The sequence below is a fragment of the Aphanomyces astaci genome (assembly GCF_000520075.1).
Source record: "Aphanomyces astaci strain APO3 unplaced genomic scaffold supercont1.8, whole genome shotgun sequence".
In the NCBI taxonomy this organism is placed as follows: Eukaryota; Oomycota; class Saprolegniomycetes; order Saprolegniales; family Verrucalvaceae; genus Aphanomyces; species Aphanomyces astaci.
In genome coordinates, this window is record NW_009798271.1 from 154,821 (window position 1) to 173,218 (window position 18,398).

The 18,398-nt window shown below is 51.7% G+C and overlaps 7 protein-coding genes across 8 annotated transcripts in view; 3 read left to right on the top strand and 4 right to left on the bottom strand.

The window, feature by feature from the left end:
• Window positions 1-906, top strand: part of H257_04553 (hypothetical protein) — a 3,859-nt gene extending 2,953 nt beyond the window's left edge. The window contains exons 9-11 of the mRNA XM_009829124.1: window positions 132-384; window positions 441-621; window positions 693-906. Coding sequence (XP_009827426.1) covers window positions 132-384; window positions 441-621; window positions 693-755 — 497 coding nt within the window. The 3' untranslated portion in view covers window positions 756-906. The remainder of the gene's footprint in view (window positions 1-131; window positions 385-440; window positions 622-692) is intronic.
• A 1,471-nt stretch (window positions 907-2,377) lies between these two features.
• H257_04554 lies at window positions 2,378-6,983 on the bottom strand. Of its 2 annotated transcripts, XM_009829125.1 has the most exons (7): window positions 5,995-6,983; window positions 4,573-5,216; window positions 3,531-3,773; window positions 3,345-3,433; window positions 3,131-3,225; window positions 3,000-3,067; window positions 2,378-2,935 (listed from the first exon to the last, which is right to left on the bottom strand). In XM_009829125.1, the coding sequence occupies exons 1-7, from the start codon at window positions 6,947-6,949 to the stop codon at window positions 2,504-2,506; spliced, it is 2,526 nt and encodes an 841-aa protein (XP_009827427.1). In that variant the 5' UTR covers window positions 6,950-6,983; the 3' UTR covers window positions 2,378-2,503. The 2 variants fall into 2 exon arrangements, with proteins under 2 accessions (XP_009827427.1, XP_009827428.1); XM_009829126.1 differs by having other exon boundaries at window positions 2,378-3,067.
• An 82-nt stretch (window positions 6,984-7,065) lies between these two features.
• On the bottom strand, window positions 7,066-9,002 carry H257_04555 (hypothetical protein). Its single transcript, XM_009829127.1, has 5 exons — window positions 8,800-9,002; window positions 8,512-8,726; window positions 8,332-8,433; window positions 8,090-8,270; window positions 7,066-7,716 (listed from the first exon to the last, which is right to left on the bottom strand). Exons 1-5 carry the CDS (start codon window positions 8,969-8,971, stop codon window positions 7,169-7,171), a joined length of 1,218 nt encoding a protein of 405 aa, XP_009827429.1. The 5' UTR covers window positions 8,972-9,002; the 3' UTR covers window positions 7,066-7,168.
• Window positions 9,003-9,137: 135 nt separating this feature from the next.
• On the top strand, window positions 9,138-9,918 carry H257_04556 (hypothetical protein; the record flags this gene model as incomplete). Its single annotated transcript, XM_009829128.1, has 1 exon — window positions 9,138-9,918. The coding sequence occupies exon 1, from the start codon at window positions 9,433-9,435 to the stop codon at window positions 9,916-9,918; it is 486 nt and encodes a 161-aa protein (XP_009827430.1). The 5' UTR covers window positions 9,138-9,432.
• A 36-nt stretch (window positions 9,919-9,954) lies between these two features.
• On the top strand, window positions 9,955-10,968 carry H257_04557 (hypothetical protein; the record flags this gene model as incomplete). The annotated part of the gene is made up of 6 exons (XM_009829129.1): window positions 9,955-10,021; window positions 10,077-10,131; window positions 10,194-10,332; window positions 10,397-10,572; window positions 10,644-10,817; window positions 10,869-10,968. The coding sequence occupies 6 exons, from the start codon at window positions 9,955-9,957 to the stop codon at window positions 10,966-10,968; spliced, it is 711 nt and encodes a 236-aa protein (XP_009827431.1).
• A 304-nt stretch (window positions 10,969-11,272) lies between these two features.
• H257_04558 (hypothetical protein) lies at window positions 11,273-16,221 on the bottom strand (the record flags this gene model as incomplete). Its single annotated transcript, XM_009829130.1, has 14 exons — window positions 11,273-11,511; window positions 11,560-11,873; window positions 11,957-12,273; window positions 12,329-12,958; window positions 13,031-13,138; window positions 13,199-13,311; window positions 13,363-13,459; window positions 13,828-13,882; window positions 13,939-14,036; window positions 14,088-14,275; window positions 14,328-14,829; window positions 14,956-15,583; window positions 15,641-15,853; window positions 15,905-16,221. The coding sequence occupies 14 exons, from the start codon at window positions 16,219-16,221 to the stop codon at window positions 11,273-11,275; spliced, it is 3,819 nt and encodes a 1,272-aa protein (XP_009827432.1).
• A 117-nt stretch (window positions 16,222-16,338) lies between these two features.
• H257_04559 (hypothetical protein) lies at window positions 16,339-18,241 on the bottom strand. Its single transcript, XM_009829131.1, has one exon. The coding sequence runs from the start codon at window positions 18,233-18,235 to the stop codon at window positions 16,484-16,486; it is 1,752 nt and encodes a 583-aa protein (XP_009827433.1). The 5' UTR covers window positions 18,236-18,241; the 3' UTR covers window positions 16,339-16,483.
• Between the last annotated feature and the right edge of the window lie 157 nt (window positions 18,242-18,398).

Consider the following 18,398-nt stretch of genomic DNA (forward strand, 5'->3'; position numbering starts at 1 on the left):
GTGCAAACACATGTGTATTTCAATATATATATATAGTTATATATCTCTATGACACGATAAATATATATTAACAGTGTAAACACATGTGTATTTTAATATATATATAAATAAATATATGTATATACAATCAGGACACGGCGAATGCGTCAAGTATGTCAAGAGCTTTGGGCTGCCCACGATGGTATTGGGCGGGGGCGGGTACACGATCCGCAACGTGAGTCGGTGCTGGGCGTACGAGACGGCCGTGTGTTTGGACGAGCAAGTGAGCAACGACATCCCTTTCAACGAGTACTTTGAGTACTACGCGCCTACATTCAAACTGCACCTGGACCCGAACTCGGACCTGGAAAACTGCAACTCGCGCGCGTATTTGGAGGACGTCAAGTAGGCCAATCTATTTATATATATATATATATATATATATGAACGTTGATGGACAGGATCAAGATCTTTGAGCACTTGCGCATGCTCAATGGGGCGCCGAGTGTTCAGATGACGACAATGCCGCCCGACTATGTGCTGCGCGAAGAGGACGAAGACGCGACGACGGACCCGGACCAGCGGACCGATCACGACGGCGCCAAGCGCCAGCATGACGCTGAAATGTACGCCCATGACAAGGTAAATAAGCTCTTTTTATATATGTTGGAGCACACAGTGGACCAGTATGGGAAATGTGATGATGGATATAGGACCAACGTGGCAAGGACGACGGAAGGGTGCCTTCGCACGAGAATGTGGACATGGTGGACTGACCACAGGCGGCAGGATAAGCCATACATTGGTGTACACTTACGAAGAATAAATCGTTTGAATGCTGTCGATAGCACGAACGTCTGCCTGTACATTACACTGAGACACGGAGAAAGCCACGAGGATGTATATGAGTACTATACCATATCGAACGTCGCCGAGCGCAACATCTCTCCCATTGGTCACTCGGAAATTACTTGTTGCTGATTGGCTACAATTTATTTTCAAAAGGGCAAAGTGGATTGTATTAACCAATCAGATGTCGGTTTGTACTAGGGCGAAAATCCACAATCGAGAATGAATAACGTTATTGTGGTATATTATTCGGTACGGATTTCCAGACCCCGTCGAATCGACGCTATTGGCTAATCCAATTTCGAGTGGATTGATTGGCTCGAAAGGACAAGTATATTCAACCAATCACAACTCCAGCGTGATTATTCAATATCGGTTCGACAAACCACGCGAGTTTTGGAAGATTATAGCGATATCACAATACTATTGTCAATTCGATTTTGGAGAGCTCAGAATCATTGACTGAATTTGAATGAGCTGAACCGAACTGGAGGCTGTGGGAAATGACGAACATAGCCATCCTCGGCGACATGAGCGAGGATAAGCGTATGTCTAGACGAAGGAGTCGAGTTTTAATGCAAGTCAATTTTGTATTCGATTCCGCTGTTCAAAACGTATACTGTATGGACTTCAAATTTTGGCCGCCAGTTACGATGCTTTTTGGAAAAGTATCCACTATAGCGTGAAAGATGACAACCATTATTGCCATCTTGAGCTATAATTTATAGCATACATTGATATTTTATGTTATAACTTTCTAACATTTAAATGTCATATTTTTAAAAGTATGCAACCGTTTTGTGTGGGGAGCCAAGCAACTCAGCGCAATTGATTGAGGACGATGCCAATCCTTCAAAATGGCAATTAAAAGCAATGCACGTTGCTTTCTTCCTCAGGCTGAACTCGATTTGATTCTAGCGTGTTGTATGGTGTAGATGATGAACAATGTACTACTACCATATCGTTTGAGGATTGTAAAGTTGATCGTTTCCCGCAGCCTCCGGGCAGGCAATCAACCGACCAATCAAAACAATTGAAAATTTTCAAGTGGCCAATCAAATGCCACTTTGGTACACGTAATTAGAATACAGGACTTGGACTTTGTATACTACGTAGTACCTGCTTAGTTTCTATAGTAATTAAATGGTCGTTTCGGCAAAACAGAATCGACCCCTAACACCAACTTTCGAATATATTACAGTCGATTTCCTTCAATTTTCCCAAGTTTCCTGGGTCGTCCGAGACATCCGATTGGCTAATATCCACTTCGCCCTGTCCAGTAGACAATCAAAACTGGGTTGTAGCTAATGGAAGACTTCCAAAAATACCTCAGAACGGCTGAGAGTGCTCTGTTTCAACAGCAAATTGCTATATAACTACTACATTTCAGCGATTCTAAGATACTGGTACTGTGCCTCAGATCGCATAAAAATCCTCCAATCAGCGACAAGAAAGTAATTTCGGAGTGACCAATGGGATAGTTTCATGTCCAGTTCGGTCTGGCGAGATTCAATTGCAAATATGTGTTGAAAACGAGGGCCGGAAATAACTCGTACTGAATCAATCCAATAGTATCCTTAATCTATTTGGTCGTGCCTATGGATGCTCGTGTTGGACGATGGTAGTACTACTGGTATGTTACTACCGGTAGTGTAGTATGTACAGTACTATTTGTTTATTTACGCGGTTTGCCCTTCTTGGCCGCGCTTTTCGTCGTGCCGTCGGCCGCCTTTCGCTTCACCGCGGCCGCCTTCTTGGCCGCCGCCGTGGCCTTTTTGGCTTTTTGAAACCGCGTCACATCATCCTCTTCGTCGTCGTCGTCGTCCTGGTCGTTGACGCCCTCGTCCAAGTCGTCCAGACCGTCGTCAGCCTTTTTAGACAAGGATCGCTTGGCCGATGGTTTCGCCACCAAGTCGGCCTCCACGACCGCCTGCGATTTGTGCGCGACCTTGTTGTACTGCCTCGTGAACGCGCCTTTGGCTTTAGCATCTAACTCTGCGTACGAGTGCCGCACGACGCCCGGCAGTTTGAAAAACTCCATCGAGTCAGTCAGGTCGTCTTTGCTGATTTCGCACGCGTCCAGCATGTCAATCACTTGGTCCGTGCTCTAATTGTGGAATTCCTCGGTTCGCACGATACATAGATATCATACAAAGAGTGACTGGATGTACCTCGTCCCCGGACAAGAGCTTGGTGAGGAGGATTTCCTTCATGTATGGCACGTAATCCATGCGAATAGCTAACGATAGATAAATAATATGAGATATAGAAATATTGAATAATATTATATATATATATATACCATTGCGCGCGCCGGATGCATGAGCTCGCATGCGAATGGACAGTTCCCCAAGCAACCGCTTGGCTTTGTTGGCCGTCGAGTTTTTTCCCATCCACCTACATCATCACCCGTCAATCACTTGTTATGGTCGTGTATATATATATATATATATATATATATATATATATATATATATAGAACGAATTGAAGAATATACAAATATAAATATGACTACCTGGTAAAGTCGGGGCGCCCGACAAACCCTTCCGAGTACACGCACGCTGCTACGTTGAGCGCCGCTTGCTTGGTCAGTAAATCCCATCTCTATGCATACTACGTCGTGAGTCATCCTAGTAATACTAGTAGTACTCTTCCAAAACGCTCCTATTACTAGTAGTACTATGGATATAGTGTACAGTACCTGTTCCTTTCGAATGTACACACTGACGAGATCGCTTTCGGCCAACATGTCGGTCGTGAGCGACGCCAGCTCGAGCTTGTCATCGGCCGAGCACTTTTTATTCTGAAGGCTCTGCATATAATTCTCCTGGACCATCAGCGGCATCAAGTCGTAGTCGACAAAGTACGCTTCGTTGCGGTCGTTGAACGTCGCGCCAGTCTTAAAGATCTGCTGCGTTGCACTGAACGGGTTCAGACGAAGTACCTACACATTTCGCCTTATAATTAGAAAAGGGGTTGTAAATCATTTTGATAACGAGAAGTACAAAAAGAGATAGTACTACAATAGTGCATGATGCTCCATCAAAATATTATAAAAGGGTATTGATATTGTCGATTTGATACAAATTTGGGGAGGGGTTGCAATCGAATCGCGCCGACCAAACCGATCCACAATCGATTGGTTGAGTTTCATTGAGAAGGTTTTGATTGGCTAATAATTTTGAGCTCATCTGAGGTAGCCAATTAAATCGATTTAAATTCCAACGAGAAATCACGCCACAACACAATGAAATTTCACTCGAAAGCACAATATTATTTTTATATTTTATACAGAATAATATAAATTTTTATATGCCATATGAATATATTTCTTTTACATAAAGTGTCCAACACATGGGCGTTTTCTGACAAAACCAAGCTTTTTATTCTAAAATGAAATGTTTTTTGGCCCTTTTGGCCGAAAAGAGTCGAGTATTTTGCCCAAAATGAGGGAGTTTGTTTGGTTGTTTTCTCAAAAGGGAGAGGGTATTCGGGTTGTTCTGATATTATGGTGTGTGTATTCTAAACTGGAGCGTAATGGAGAATGAATCAAATGTACACAAGAATCATCGGCAGAAGAATTGAGCCAATCAGGTTGCAGGACACCATCATCAACGTCAAATTAGTGTGTGACTTCAATTAGTGTGATACAAATCACCACAGGAGACCTTTTTACATGCAAAACTCAGTACAAAGAAGACTCGATCGATAGATTTAGGGTAAAAGAAAGACAATATATGTACCTCGTCCTTTTCGCTCTGGTAAAACTGCTGGACCACGTCAACATATGTCATGGTATTCTGGCTTCGTTTCCACATTTGCATCCAATTGAGCAGCTGGCGGATGTCGTTGCCAAAGCGCTCGGCGGCCTCCTCTAGCGCGTTCCGCTCGGCGTGGAGTCCTTCGGCGGCCGCGATCTGCAGCAGCCGCGTGGCGATTTGGGTTTTCGTCGGGCGGCGCAGCTTCAAGTCGAACGCGTGGTTGGCCAGCGACCGCACCTTGGGGCTCTGTCGGTCATTGCAGATGCAAATGATGGGCGTTTTGGACTTTTTGATGATCGCAATGAGCTCGGCCATGCCGCCCCGGTCCCCCGACGACATGCCGTCGACCTCGTCCATGATGATCACGCGCGGCTTCAACCCGACGTTTTGATTGGCGGACGTGCCGAACGACAGCGCTTGGGTCCCGACGATGTCGCTTAATCCGGCCTGTAGAATTTTCTTCGACCGGGCGTCGCTCGCGTTCAACTCTGTCACATCCATGCGACACTCGGCCGCCGCGAGACCCGCCAACGTCGTCTTCCCGATGCCCGGCGGGCCCGACAGCAGCACCGTGCGCGCGCCGCGGTTTTCCGTGGACTTTGGATTGAACGGCACCTTCTTCTTGCCTATATATATATATGGGGAAAAAATAATGAGATGGTAAAAGAACATATCAACACGATGACTTTCATGTATATATATATTGTCAAGTCGATACATTCGAAATTCGAGTGTTTGGGTGGTCAATCGAATGAGCAGAATACCCTAATTGGCAGAGACAATCGATATATCGACCAATCAAAACACAAGACATGAATCAACTAGCCAATCAAATTCACTCTTGGACGAATTCAACACCGAATTGGTGTGTGACTGAAATTAGTGTGATACAAAACGATGTTTACATACAAAAGTCAAAGAATAATCGATCGATAGGTTTGGCAAAGAATCAGCACAAAAGTCCAAAAATATTTGGGTAAAAGGACTATATATGAAAACAGCAACAACAACGATGGTTGGTCTTGATAGATACTCAAAATACGACCGACACCCCACGATCGATATAAATCATACCTCCCAATAGAGATAGATGAAGTGTCTTAGATAAGTGTCTCAGATAGATGAAGTGTCTTAGATAAGTGTTTCAGATAGATGAAGTGTCTTAGATAAGTGTCTCAGATAGATGAAGTGTCTTAGATAAGTGTCTCAGATGGATGAAGTGTCTGAGATAAGTGTCTCAGATAGATGAAGTGCCTTTACAGATCAAAATAAATGAATTACAACATCCACAGGAACACCACAGCAACGATGCTAGCTACTGTATTCACAAATCATGCAACACATGGGAATATGAAAAGACTCTGGTTAATGAAAATCCTCTGGGAGACACGAAATAGCAGCAACCTGAGACGTGGATGTCGTGGAAATCATTGAGCCACTGGACGATCCGGCGGCCCATTTCTTGGTTGCCGATGACGTCGGCCATGGATTTGGGCTTGTGTTTGTCTGGCCAGAGCATCGCGTTGCCGGTCTTCGGGTCCACGTTCGCCTTTTGCTTACCTTTGCCGTTCGCCGTTGCATAGGGAGTTGCTAATGAACGCGGGGCGGCTGGCATCACCTGGGAACGTTCGGAAATCAAGTTGTAAAACTGGTTCTGGGTCAGCATCCTCGTGCCGCGCGACACGGCTTCCTTGTACTTGGCGCTATCGGCCACATTGCCCCCATTCTCCAGTTGGTCCCCCGTGACCAAGTACTTGACTTTGCCCGTGATGTTGGCCGCGACGTTGCCGCCATATCGCTTCACGGTCATTTCGGCTTCGGTTCGGGTGAGACCAGACAAAACGCCCGAGAATGCAAAGGTCAGGCCGTCCAACGACCCCGGGCGACCGTCAGGTACTCGCGTCGCCACCGACTTGATGATGGCCGAGTCGTTTGACGTAGCCCCCGCGGTGGTAGAAGGTGGCAAGACTGGTGCATGCTTGGGTGCAGCAGGCGCTTGTGGCAACGCGACGGGAGCAACTGAAGCTGGCTGCTTGGACGCCACCGTTTTGGGCTGTTTCTTTAGCGGTGCAACCACTTCTTCGATGTCTGAATCCGAGTCCAACTCGATCACTTTGCGCGTCTGCCGCGCCGATTGGCGAGGCTGGACAGGCTTGTCGTCCTCGTCTTCGTAGTCGTCGTCGCTGGTCGGTTTCTTCTTGGTATGTTTCGCCGGTGGCGCTTTCGCCCTCGGTTCCTTGGCTTTGGTAGGTGGAGCTACCTTGGCTGGCGCAGACGACGCTTTGACATCTGGTGCGGCTGCTGCTTCTTTGGGCTTGGCTGCCCCGCCTTGAGGCGAGAAGAAGCTGCGGATGTCCATTGCCGCCTCCAAACCCAATTCTAATGCAGGTTGGATTCTTTCAAACATTATACATTTTTCGCGCGAGTTTGTATCCTGTAGAAATTGATGTCCGGATACATATCCCGGATAAATCAGCGATATCCGGATGGCGTATTCCTGTGAATTTTATCCGGATGACGCATTCCTGTGAATTGGGAGTCTCCATCTGCATTCATTTGTTGAGAAGATATCCCCTGTCTAAGACATCTTCTGTTTCTTCTTGGACGTCATGCCGCCGTCGTCTGCATCGTCGTCTTTACTGCGCTTCTTGTTCTCCTTCGAGTACATGGTGTAGTCGTCTCGTTCGTTCAGATGCACGGCGAGGGCTGCGAGCTTGGGGTAATGGATCTGAAGCTGGTTCAGCCACTTGACGGCCATGCGCTTGCGGCCGGACCGTGTCTTGCACCACACGCGCTCAAAGTTGGCGTGGGAGCAGTAGTTTTGTGTGACGGCGATCGTGTCCTCGACGTTGTACACGGCATGCCACCACCCGCCGGGGATGAACACCGTGTCGCCAGGATACTGCATGAACTCCATGTACTCGAGCGACGGGTCGGCGGCCACCATGCGCGGCAGCATGTCGCAAAAGTAGTTGCCCGCTTCGTCGTCTTCGCCTTTGAGCACATGTATCTTGGCCTTGACCGTCGCCTTGTCGACGGACGGCGGGAATGCCAGCCATCGCTTGCGCCCGACAATCAGCGTATTCCATGCGCTTGTGCCCAGAGGGTCGACGTGCACACACGTTCCTGTATATGGATTATCAAGTCGATTATTCGAAATTCGAGTGTTTGGGTGCTCAATCGAATGACCAGACTAACCAAATCGACAGACAATCGATATATCGACCAATCAAAACACAAGACATGAATCTACTAGCCAATCAAATCCACTCTTCGAATAATTCAACATCGAATTAGTGTGTGAATAAAATTAGTGTGATACTGGACGACCTTTACATACAAAAGTCAGGACAACGAATAATCGATCAATAGATTTGGCAAAAAATCCGCACAAAAGTCCAAATTTTGGGTAAATATATATTCCACTCTTGTGAGTTCAACGTTTCTCACACAAACTTTGCGCAGAACCGATGGATTGTTCACGTAGCAATTTCTCTACCTGATCGCTTGGGGCCGACGAGAAACCACCGGTACGGCGGCCGCGGGTCCTCCCCCACGAGAGAGAACAAATCGTCCTGAAAGTACCGCGGCACTTTGTAATCGGCCAGAAGAGGCGCAGTTTCTCGTTTGTCGTCGAATGTGCTGTCAAAAATGTACAAGGGGCTGTCGTCGATTTGAGTCTACTTGGAAACATCGTGAATGGAAGGACATGAAGGTGGAAGATCGATCTGCACGTCCTACCTTCATGTACTTGTAAAAGTGCTTGAACTTCATGCGCAACGTCTTGCCGTCGTCGTCTTCGCCGACCTTTAACATTGCGTGCTTGTACTGTTTCTTGAGTTGCTATGCGCAGTAAATAGGATGGATGCGGTAGAGGGTATGCGATATGGTGATGTGTCCACGGCGGGAGTGCGTGCGTACCTTTAGGGTCCAGTTTTCACAAGCAGCCCACTTCTCGTATTCGGGGATGCCTTCAATGACGAGTGGCACTGAGGGCTTTTCGTACTCTTCGATGAAGCGTTCCACGCTCAAGTCCTTGCACAGTTCGCGCTTGATTCCCTTGGACTCGTCCAACGGCATGTCGCAAATGTCCGATCCTGCAAACCCTTGGTTGTGCCACGCTTCGATGCGCATGTCTACAATGGTGTCGATGAATGCAACGTCCGTGGCTCGATGATGCGCCACGCTAAGGTGTCGTCGTCCACGTACCTGTTCGATGTTTGCGTTTGGTGTCCTCGACAATGCGCCTTACTCGGTCCGACAGCTTGGGCGACGGAACAGGTCGATGGCGGTACGTTGTGCGCCCAGAAGCAGCATTGTCTTGTCGTGCTGTCTTGTCGAATGCATCTGACGTACCCTTGCGTTCATGGTTTGGCGCCATCAGAGGTTCCGTCAGATGTGCTCGTGAAGCAGCAAATTGAACAATGAGCAGTTTTAACCAATCACAGCGCCCGCATGTCTCTCACACACCAAACCATTAACGTTAACGCACCAATCAAAATGCGTGTCAGAAAAGGGTATAATCGAGTGTCGCAACCAAGTGGATGGAACCTGTACTGGTACTGTACCCGTAAGCTTACTGTACAGGACCTACGTTAGGACATGACACTGTCCTATCACATACTACCACCGACGGCTCCTAGCAATTAGGTCGATCGATCGCACGGGAACGAGAACGAAGAGGTGGTGCGCGCACGTCGTATGCAACGGTGTCGGGATTGGGCTCGTTTCCATCCCAGTTCGAATCCAACACAGCTCGAAGCAGTCGGCCATGCAGCGGTTGCGGTACCTCCACGTGCAAGGTCACCACCATGATGCACGCTGTCATAAGGGATACAAAACATGGCAACCTCGAGTCCGAGGTATCATGACGGTCGACGCTTGAAGGACTACGAATGGGCAATCCAACACATACTCCGCCATCATGCAACAGTCACACAAGGTAAAAAAGCCCACAATTCAAACATCACGATGGCCTCGAAATCAAACTACATCACGATGGCATCTCCTTCCGCCACGTCATTTGAGACACCTGACGGCGCGTCCACACCTACGGTTGCAGTGGCCAAGCTCCATCGAGCCAACCGCATTGCGATGATCGTATTTCTCCTTTGCAGTATCACAGGGGTGGTGCTATGGTACGTCTTTGATACGCCAGTGGGCCATTTTACTCGAAGCCCCCCCGCCAACACTGCTGGGGCATGCCACGCCTGTGCCCTGCTCAACACTACCACCAACGCCGTGAATCGCCACCAGTCGCAGTACTACTACTTCAACGAATGTGTGAGTACGACCTTCCAAATGGAAAAATATGGTATCCGGATTTGAAGTATAAATGAATCCGGATATCATTACCTATCGAAAATGGCCGACGACGAGCGCGATGGACGCGACGAAGGCGCTAGCTCCGAAGATGAGGACTATGTCCCAGGTAGACACCAACTAGATGGCTGGATCAAGAGAGAGATATCCCATGCATGTCGTAGAGGCCGACGTGGACGGGCAAGTTGAAGACCAGCTCGACGCGAAAGAAGAAGCCGAGTAGGTGCAATTTCGCCCACTGTCCATGATTCCTCGACCAACCAAGGGTTCGTTACGAGTAGATACGAGCGGAAACAACAAGCCAAAAAGTTTGGAGTTGCTCAGTCTGACACCGGAACCAAACGCAAAGTGGACGATCTGTGGGGAGAGCTGCAGGCCGACACGGTGGTGTCCACCAAGTCGTCTACCAAGAGCCAGAAGGTAGCTCCATCATCTATCCTTCTGGCCACACATCCTTCATCTTCACATGCTCCTTCGTCGATAGCTACTGAACAAACTCCTTGGGGGGACGGCGATCAAGAAGAAGAAGCAAATAGTGCACGAATTCAAAATCCCCGTCCTCGGATGTACATCATCTTCGTCGCGGTCGTCCAAGCTCACCGCCGCCGCCACGCCCGTCGTCTCGACCCAAGTGCTCAAGTATGCAGGCCAAGAGTACAGGTACATCATACCAACCCACCTTTCATCCTCCATTTGTTTGGACGTCTCATGTTGTTCATCGCCTCCATTAGTGTGACCAAGAAGGCGGCAGCATCTGGCGCACGCGAGTCCGCGCTGGACGCGGCGCTGGCGTCGCTGAATCAGCCCAAGAAGGTGTCGACGATTGAAAAGTCGTCGTTGGATTGGGATTCGTTCAAGGACGAAGCGGGGATTGTCGACGAGCTGGACCAGTACACCAAGGACGGGTACGGTGGCATGTCATCAGTATGCACGTGACTCAGGCTGCCACGTCATAGGTACTTGGAAAAGCAAGACTTTTTGCATCGCGTAGACGCCCGCAAGTTTGAGCTCGAAAAAGCAGTTCGGGACAAGCAGCGGAAACCGCATACTTCGTAAACTAAAGTAACAACAATGTGAAGTACAAAGTCGATATGTTTGGTCGTACATATCGAGGACATGTAGAAGATACAGTGCATACTGGACAGACAGACTCCACCACCAACTAACTAACGCCGGGGCTTTACTATGCACTGTAGTCAATCCTCCTAGTATTGTAGGGGGCATGCCGTACAAATGTGCTCGTGTTAAGTAGCACATCTAAGTATGAACAACGTAGACTGTTGGTAGAGCTGCAGCCTCTAAACCTTCGCACTTGTCACTACCCCTACGCAGTCTCCCTATACTTCGCCCTAGCGAGTGTCTACTTGACGCTAGCTTGGTACAGCCCCTTGACCGAGTTGGCCATATCCTTTAGGTGGGCCACAACAGCGAGCGCCGCCTCCTTCCGCGCCAGGGCATCCTTCGCATCTTGCAAGTCGTCTTCGCTTGCTATCGTCGCGAGAGGCGCCGACCACTCGCTGAAGTCGCCCCACGTCCGTCCGTCCGGTCCATTGCGAGCTGCTTTCACGCGGACGACGTACTCGGTGCCCGACGCCAGGCCTGGCCATCAAACAAACCTGAAATTCTGTCGATTGTGTCGAATAGTACCTTGCAGCGTGTATTGCATGGAGCTCGTTGCTGGACAACTTGCTGCCAAGTCTGCTCTGTTGTCGGCTTGTGGACCACGAGTAGTGCCCACCTCCCACGCACTCAACTCTGGCGAATTGCGCCACACCAACCGCTGGCCATGCCGCATCCACTGCACTTGAAACGTCGTCACATCCAGCACCGATGTCCACGTCACGACCAGCGACATGGCATTCGCGTCGCCTTCAAAGTCTGCATGGTACCCGAGCGTCACGTCCGTGGGGGCTGCCGCCGCGGTCGTCCTCCCCAGTGTAGCAGCGCCGGGGTAGTGTACACTACTGCAACATCATATTCCCCTTGTCAATTGATGCCCCTCCACAGCCATGGCGAGTGATTTTCAAGTAGTGTACGGACATACGTTATGGTAGGAAGTGGTGTTGTGACGGGGTCGCTGGCGTCACTGAAGTCCCCCCACGCACCAGAGTGGAGCCCACACCGGATGCGAAACACATACGATTTATTGAAGTCCAAGCCCTGCACGATACCTTCCCGCAACGTCCTCGTATTTGCCACGTCATCTTCGCTACCGTCCGAGAGTGTTTTGTTTACGACGGCCGCTGCTGTGGTGACATTGCAATGCTTCCACACTTTGACTGGCCAGTCACGGGATTGCTGGAGGTGGTACGTCTCTGCACCCACGCACGGTTGCCACCGCAAGAGGAGCCTCGCCCCGTCCTAGCCATACACATGAAAACGTTCTTAAAGGGGGAATCAAATGGGGGATGTGTACCTCGTTACTTGAACTCGGGGCATTCGATGTCGGAAGCAACGACGCCGCGGGGGGTTCGATGCGCAGCGACATCATAGCGGTTTCAAAGTCGTCCAACGGTGGTGTCCACGAGGTTGGTAGAGGCAGCGGCGGCGGCGGCTTGGTCAAGCCAAACGACCAATCAGTGATGGCTTTCCACTGCGCAGCAAGGATAGATGGAGCTGGTACTTGACCGCCAGGTTCGCCATCATGTTGTTTTGATGGCGACGACAACTTGTGATCAGGTTTGGAGTCGTCGATGGAGGATCGAGGCAAAAGGAGGTGCGTATGACATTTGCTGCTTGTACTGGACCAAGGCACATTCGACGATGCGCTATCGTCTTGGACAGTGTCGACAGTGCTGTCGTCGTCACTTTCCTCGTGGCAAGCGCGCACACTGTCTGCATCCTGTGGACCCCCACGATAGCGGTACTCAAATGGTTGGTCAAGGTCCCGGTCCAGTTGAAAGTGCGGCGGCAGCTCCACCGTTCGCACGGGGCGTCGAAACCGAACGGTCAGCGGGCGAGGCGCGGATTTGAGTGTGTGCATGACGTGGGTAAACCGATGGGCGGCGATGTCGACGCCCTGCACGCGCACGAGCACGTCCCCAATCTATCGATGCGACAAAGTCAATTAGTAAACAAACAGTGAATCTTGCGACAAGTGAGCCATGTCACCTCCTACCTCGATGACATTGCAGGCGCGGGCTGGCCCGGATGTGTCCTTTACCCGAACGACGTTGGGGTGGATCACTTCTAACGACAGCCCGATCTTGCCCTCGACGAACGAGACCTAAACGAGCACGTATACATGACAACTACAATCACGCAACAGGAAACGACTTCAACGGACCTCGAACTCGACTTCTTCCATCTTGGGGGTGATGTTGTCATCCTTCAGACCGACACCGGGGGAGCTGTCGACGTCAACGGGGATCGGACGCGACGGCACACCCGCCAATCCGCCTACAGTTGGATGCGTCACGACCATCATGGAGGGATGTTTGTATTTCCAACATTTGATAGGTGTGGCATTATTGTCGTCGTCGTCGGATAGACCAGGCTCGTCATGGAGCAGCTGCGTTGCATTGGTACTCGCAGCATTGCGTGGCATCTACGGCCCTCCAAGGATGATGATGCGTATGAGTTGAGCGCATGGGGCAAGGTATATACCTCATCCTCGCGCATTTCAGTCGCGGTGGAGTATGTTTGTGGTTTTGGTTTCACCAAGCGAAAAATCTTTTCATTACTTCGAGCCCTCTCGCTCGACTCACAGTCAGTATCGCGATCGATACATGTGAAACTGCCAATCCATCCAAGCACGATGGAAGCAGTTACACATTTACTATCATAACTACTTGGTGAATTTGATATCTCTCGACACGTTCGTTCGCAGTTACGCAGTCGAAAACCCAGTCACGTCCATCGCTGAGATCTAACAAGGGCCAGCTAGTTATTCATATGCGGAGATGTAGTGCATACCATATCGAGGGCATGCCACAACGTCGTCTTGTCTTCATAACGCGGCAGGTCCAGCCTATTTACGACGTGTAATACTTCGCTGAACTTCATCCCAACTCTTCAAATATATACCGATTCGAGCACGTGTGGGCGACTGGGTACGTAGCCTCCTCCAACGACACGATGCGCAGCGTAAAGTGGCAGATCGACCCGTCGCGATTCGTTAACGCCTACCAAATCATATATCAATCCTCTCGAGTCATGCAGTCATGTTGCTCAACCTGAAAGCCATGGAGGGGCACGCACACACTTCCAGTGACATATTGCAGCAGTTTCACTTGACGTTCCCGCGGCATACTCGCCACAATGTCCCAGAACCACTTGACGATCTCAATCGGGTTCACGGCCGCCTTGGAAGCGATCACGTAGCAATACTTTTTCCAGTCGGCCACGTCCACGTCTTGCGCTCCTGTTGAGGCAAAAAACATCAAATACATCGTCACACATAGACAATCAACTACCACAAAGCAACAGTTCCAGCTCCTTGTGGTCCATCATGTCGAGCAACAACATGGACGGCGGCAGGACGTCCTGCAGTCCGTGTCGCAGCGCCGCCATACATGGAGACACCCGCGTGAGGCACAGTCGGTGCACGTACAGCTCCACGTATTCGGCAACGTTGGCGTTCGTAACGCGAATGTGCCGTCCGTGGGGCTTCAGGTCGACGACGTACGAGGTCCCAATGGGGTCTCCGCGCTCGTCCAAGTCTGTTTCCAACACACTAAAGTCCAATTCTAGGGCGTCGACGGTCGTAGCGGGGGTGCTGGTTTGGTACGTAGTGGGCAATTGCTGACTCTGTAGCCATTTCAAGCTACGGTAAATCGACACGTCGACGAACTGAATGTCCTCCACGTTGTACGGCACCCCCAGCAATTGCTTGTACACAATGCCGTTCATCCTCGCCGGGATCGGATGGCCATCGAAGAGCGCGCGTCCCAGGAATCGCCCAATCCCTCGAAACCACTACAATGGCATGATTGATATATATACCCACAGTGCATCATCACACTCTCTCCACGTGTACATTGTCCTGTGCTCATGGCACCCCCTCACGTGAAAAACGTCAAATTCGCCGCATGAGGTTTTTACCTTTGGCGACGCGTTGGGGTGAATCAGCATCGATTTGGACGCATGCTCGACTTCGACAAAGTACCCATTGTGCGGGTCGAATAGCGCCGTTGTCACGACGTTGTACCACTCGCGCTCCAGCCCCCCCGCGTCGACCCCCGGCTCCCCTGCAAACCGGATGTTCAGGGGGTAGTGCAACTCGTCGGGGGACAGCGCCATGAGTCGACTCACAGTCGCCGTCACCACTGTCGCCGCCTGGCGCGTCGTGCGGATGTACACCAAGCGATGGTGGTAGTGTTCTTTGACTTGGGCCACTTGGGTTAGCCACAGGTGGTATTTCCTTGGAAACGGAAGCTGGGCATAACGCAATGATGCCGCCGCTGCCGTGCCGCCAGGACGATTCAACGAAGCGGTGGCGTTGACAAGGGACATCGCGTTAAACTCCGTCGTAGTCTGGGGGACCATCCGACCTGACGTGTGGGTTGGAGATGGCACGCACACTGCAATATAGCCCACTATGGGAAGGTGACTCTCCTCCATCGTTCCGACAAGGGCTGCTTGGGGCGTGGCTTCCCAAACCTCCACCGGGGGCCCCGACGATTTTGATGGTGAGAGTGACGTAATGCGTCGAGTCCAATCTTTGCGGTGTCTACAGTGCCATAAAGAGAAGATATCAAGGAAGGCACGAGGGCTGACAGTGTCTTACGACGCCGATAGCATTTGGGGGGTTGTCGATGTCGGCGACGGAGCCGTCTGAACGGAGGCCGAGTCCGGCCGAGACGGGGACCCGCACATAAGGCAAAGCGTCGACGGATCGTGTTGCTGTTGGCCGCCTCGGGAGTATGGAAGCGGGGGTGGGGTGCGTTCAGGGCACATGTTGTCGTGACCGCAAACAGAGCAAGTCCACATCAACCCGTGCCTAGAGTTAGTTGCAAGTTACCCCTCACAACACGACACTACAACCACGTACTCTGTCCAGAGGTCCATGACATGGTGTTGGCCCGGGAGGATGCTCACATTGGTGGTGGTCGGGCGGTGTTGCTGAAGCAGATTCCACAGCCCGCACCCAAGCAACGCAATGATCACGATGCCATACGCCGTGAGCAACAAATACTCAACCCCCCCGTTCACGCCCCCACTGATCGAACTACTCGTCATACTGCTGGTGTCTCCCGTTTGGTTTGCAGCCGCCGCCTGAAGAGTGGCCACCAGCATGCCCGCCAGCAGCCCGAGGGTTGGCCATTGTGGTTGGTGGCGCGCCCATCGCCCTCGTGCCCACGGTTGCATCGTTCTGCCCTTCAAATTTGACCTCTACTCACTAACTGCCCGTTTCCAACGCAAATTTATGTACATGGGACAGGACGCCTTATCCGAAAGTGTTGCTGTTCTGGGAGCGTTCATCTCGGCATTTCGCATGTTGATGAAGTGGCGACATGTACTTCGATGCATAAGCACGCTGTGGCTAACAATATATCCCAAGTTCTGAACCCCCTCTACATGCTCTACTGGTATAGCTTGGACAATGGTATCTATGTATTTGTTGTTGTGATCACGGCAAGAACGGGCGGACGGCGTCGAGGATGGCGCCAGAGCGCACCAAATCCACGATCGCGTCAATATCCGGGGCGATGTATCGGTCCTTGTCTAGAGGCGCGACGCGGGTGCGGACGAGGGAGTACACGGCCTCCAGCGCGTCGGTCGTCTTGTGGGGGCGCTGGAACTCAAGCGCTTGGCACGCGCACATGAGCTCAATGGCGATGACGAGCTCGACGTGGGACACGACCGTGAGCGCTTTGCGCGCCGCCCAGCCGCCCATGGACACATGGTCCTCCTTGCTACCGGACGTGGACAGCGAGTCCACGGACGACGGGTGGCAGAGCACTTTGTTTTCCGACACGAGCGCCGCGGACGTGCAGTGCGCAATCATAAACCCCGAGTGGAGTCCGCCCTCGGCGACCAAGAACGCCGGCATGCCGCTCAAGTTGGGGTTCACGAGCCGCTCGATGCGGCGCTCGCTGATGGATGCCAGCTCGTGCACGCCGATGGCGAGAAAGTCGAGCGCTTTGGCCGGGTACTCGCCGTGGAAGTTGCCGCCAGAGATGATAAACCCGCCGCCGCCGCGGTAAAATGTGTCGGATGTGCGCTTCATGCTCGGGTGCGCGTGGTCCTTCTCGGCGGCCAGGAGGGTCTTGAGGCGCGCGATCTCAGCGTGCGCTTCCGTCAGCGTCTCGGGTGGCGCGTGTCCGTCGGCTTCATCCTGCGCCGGTGTCGGCGGCGGCTTGATGGGCGTGAAGTCAGTGGTGACGTCGGCCGACCCGACAAACACCATCGGGTTGTCCGTGGCCGAGTTCATCTCCACCGTGAGGATGTTGCGAACGAACTCGATCGTGTCGTTCACGATGCCGTGGACTTGCGGCGCGCATCGAAGCGTGTACGCGTCTTGGACCTTGCCTTCGTAGTTGTGGCTGCGGAACAGTTCCGACGGCTTGTCGGCTTGGAGCAGCGTGCGGATGCGCTTGGCCACGAGAAGTTGGCCGCGATGCGGACGGACTTCGTGGATGCGAGGGTGAAACGCGTTAACGGTGCCCTTAAGCACCTCCAAGGTCAAGGCGACCGCAATGTCGGCGCACTCGGCGACGTTCTGCGCGCGGACCACGGCCTCGCACCCGATGGACGTGATGAGCTGCGTGCCGTTGATCATGGCGAGGCCTTCCTTGGCCTTGAGGTGCACGGGGCGAAGGCCGCGGCTCGCGAGCACCACCGCAGCGTCTTTGATCGTGTTGTTGTCACGTGTGTCGTACATCTTGCCTTCGCCCATCATGCCGAGCGCCAAGTGGGCCAGCGGCGCGAGATCGCCGGACGCACCGACCGTGCCCTTCTCGGGGACGATCGACAAGCAGTCGGCATTGAACGCCGCGACCAGTTGCTCCAACGTGTCGACGCTGATCCCGGAATGACCCTTGGACAAGACGTTGATGCGGAGCGCGAGGAGCATGCGCGTGGCCGACGGCGACAACGGCTCGCCAACGCCGGACGCATGCGACCGGATGAGGTTTTCTTGCAGCTCAGACAACTTGTCTTCGGAAATCACAACGTTCGAAAACAACCCAAAGCCCGTGTTGATGCCGTACGCGACCTTCTTCTCGCGCAAGATGTTGTCCACGACTTCACGGCTGCTCTTCACCTTCGCCCACGCCTCGGTGCTCAGCTCGAGCTTGGTCTGGCCCTTGGACAGCAACACCAAATCGTCGGTCTGCAACGAGCAACCATCCAACACCACTGCTGCGTTACCCTTGCTCATGGCTTGTCTAAAGTTCAAATGAGGGATCACAACAAAGCTTCGCCCATGGATACGCCTTTGCTCGGTAAAGTGCGATATGTACAAATACTAGCAAGGGGTGCACCGGATAATATCCGGATATTGCTAATACAAAATCAAAGAGTACCAAGTCACTCCGTCATTG

Excerpts from the sequence above, each read along its gene's own strand:
- H257_04554 (XM_009829125.1), bottom strand. The coding sequence starts at position 6,949 with ATGGACATCCGCAGCTTCTTCTCGCCTCAAGGCGGGGCAGCCAAGCCC. Across the intron at positions 3,068-3,130 it reads TGCATCCGGCGCGCGCAATG|CTATTCGCATGGATTACGTG; the intron begins GTATATATATAT and ends ATCTATCGTTAG. Across the intron at positions 2,936-2,999 it reads AGCTCTTGTCCGGGGACGAG|AGCACGGACCAAGTGATTGA; the intron begins GTACATCCAGTC and ends TTCCACAATTAG.
- H257_04555 (XM_009829127.1), bottom strand. The coding sequence starts at position 8,971 with ATGGCGCCAAACCATGAACGCAAGGGTACGTCAGATGCATTCGACAAG. Across the intron at positions 8,434-8,511 it reads GTGAAAACTGGACCCTAAAG|CAACTCAAGAAACAGTACAA; the intron begins GTACGCACGCAC and ends TACTGCGCATAG. Across the intron at positions 7,717-8,089 it reads CGTCGGCCCCAAGCGATCAG|GAACGTGTGTGCACGTCGAC; the intron begins GTAGAGAAATTG and ends ATCCATATACAG.
- H257_04559 (XM_009829131.1), bottom strand. The coding sequence starts at position 18,235 with ATGAGCAAGGGTAACGCAGCAGTGGTGTTGGATGGTTGCTCGTTGCAG.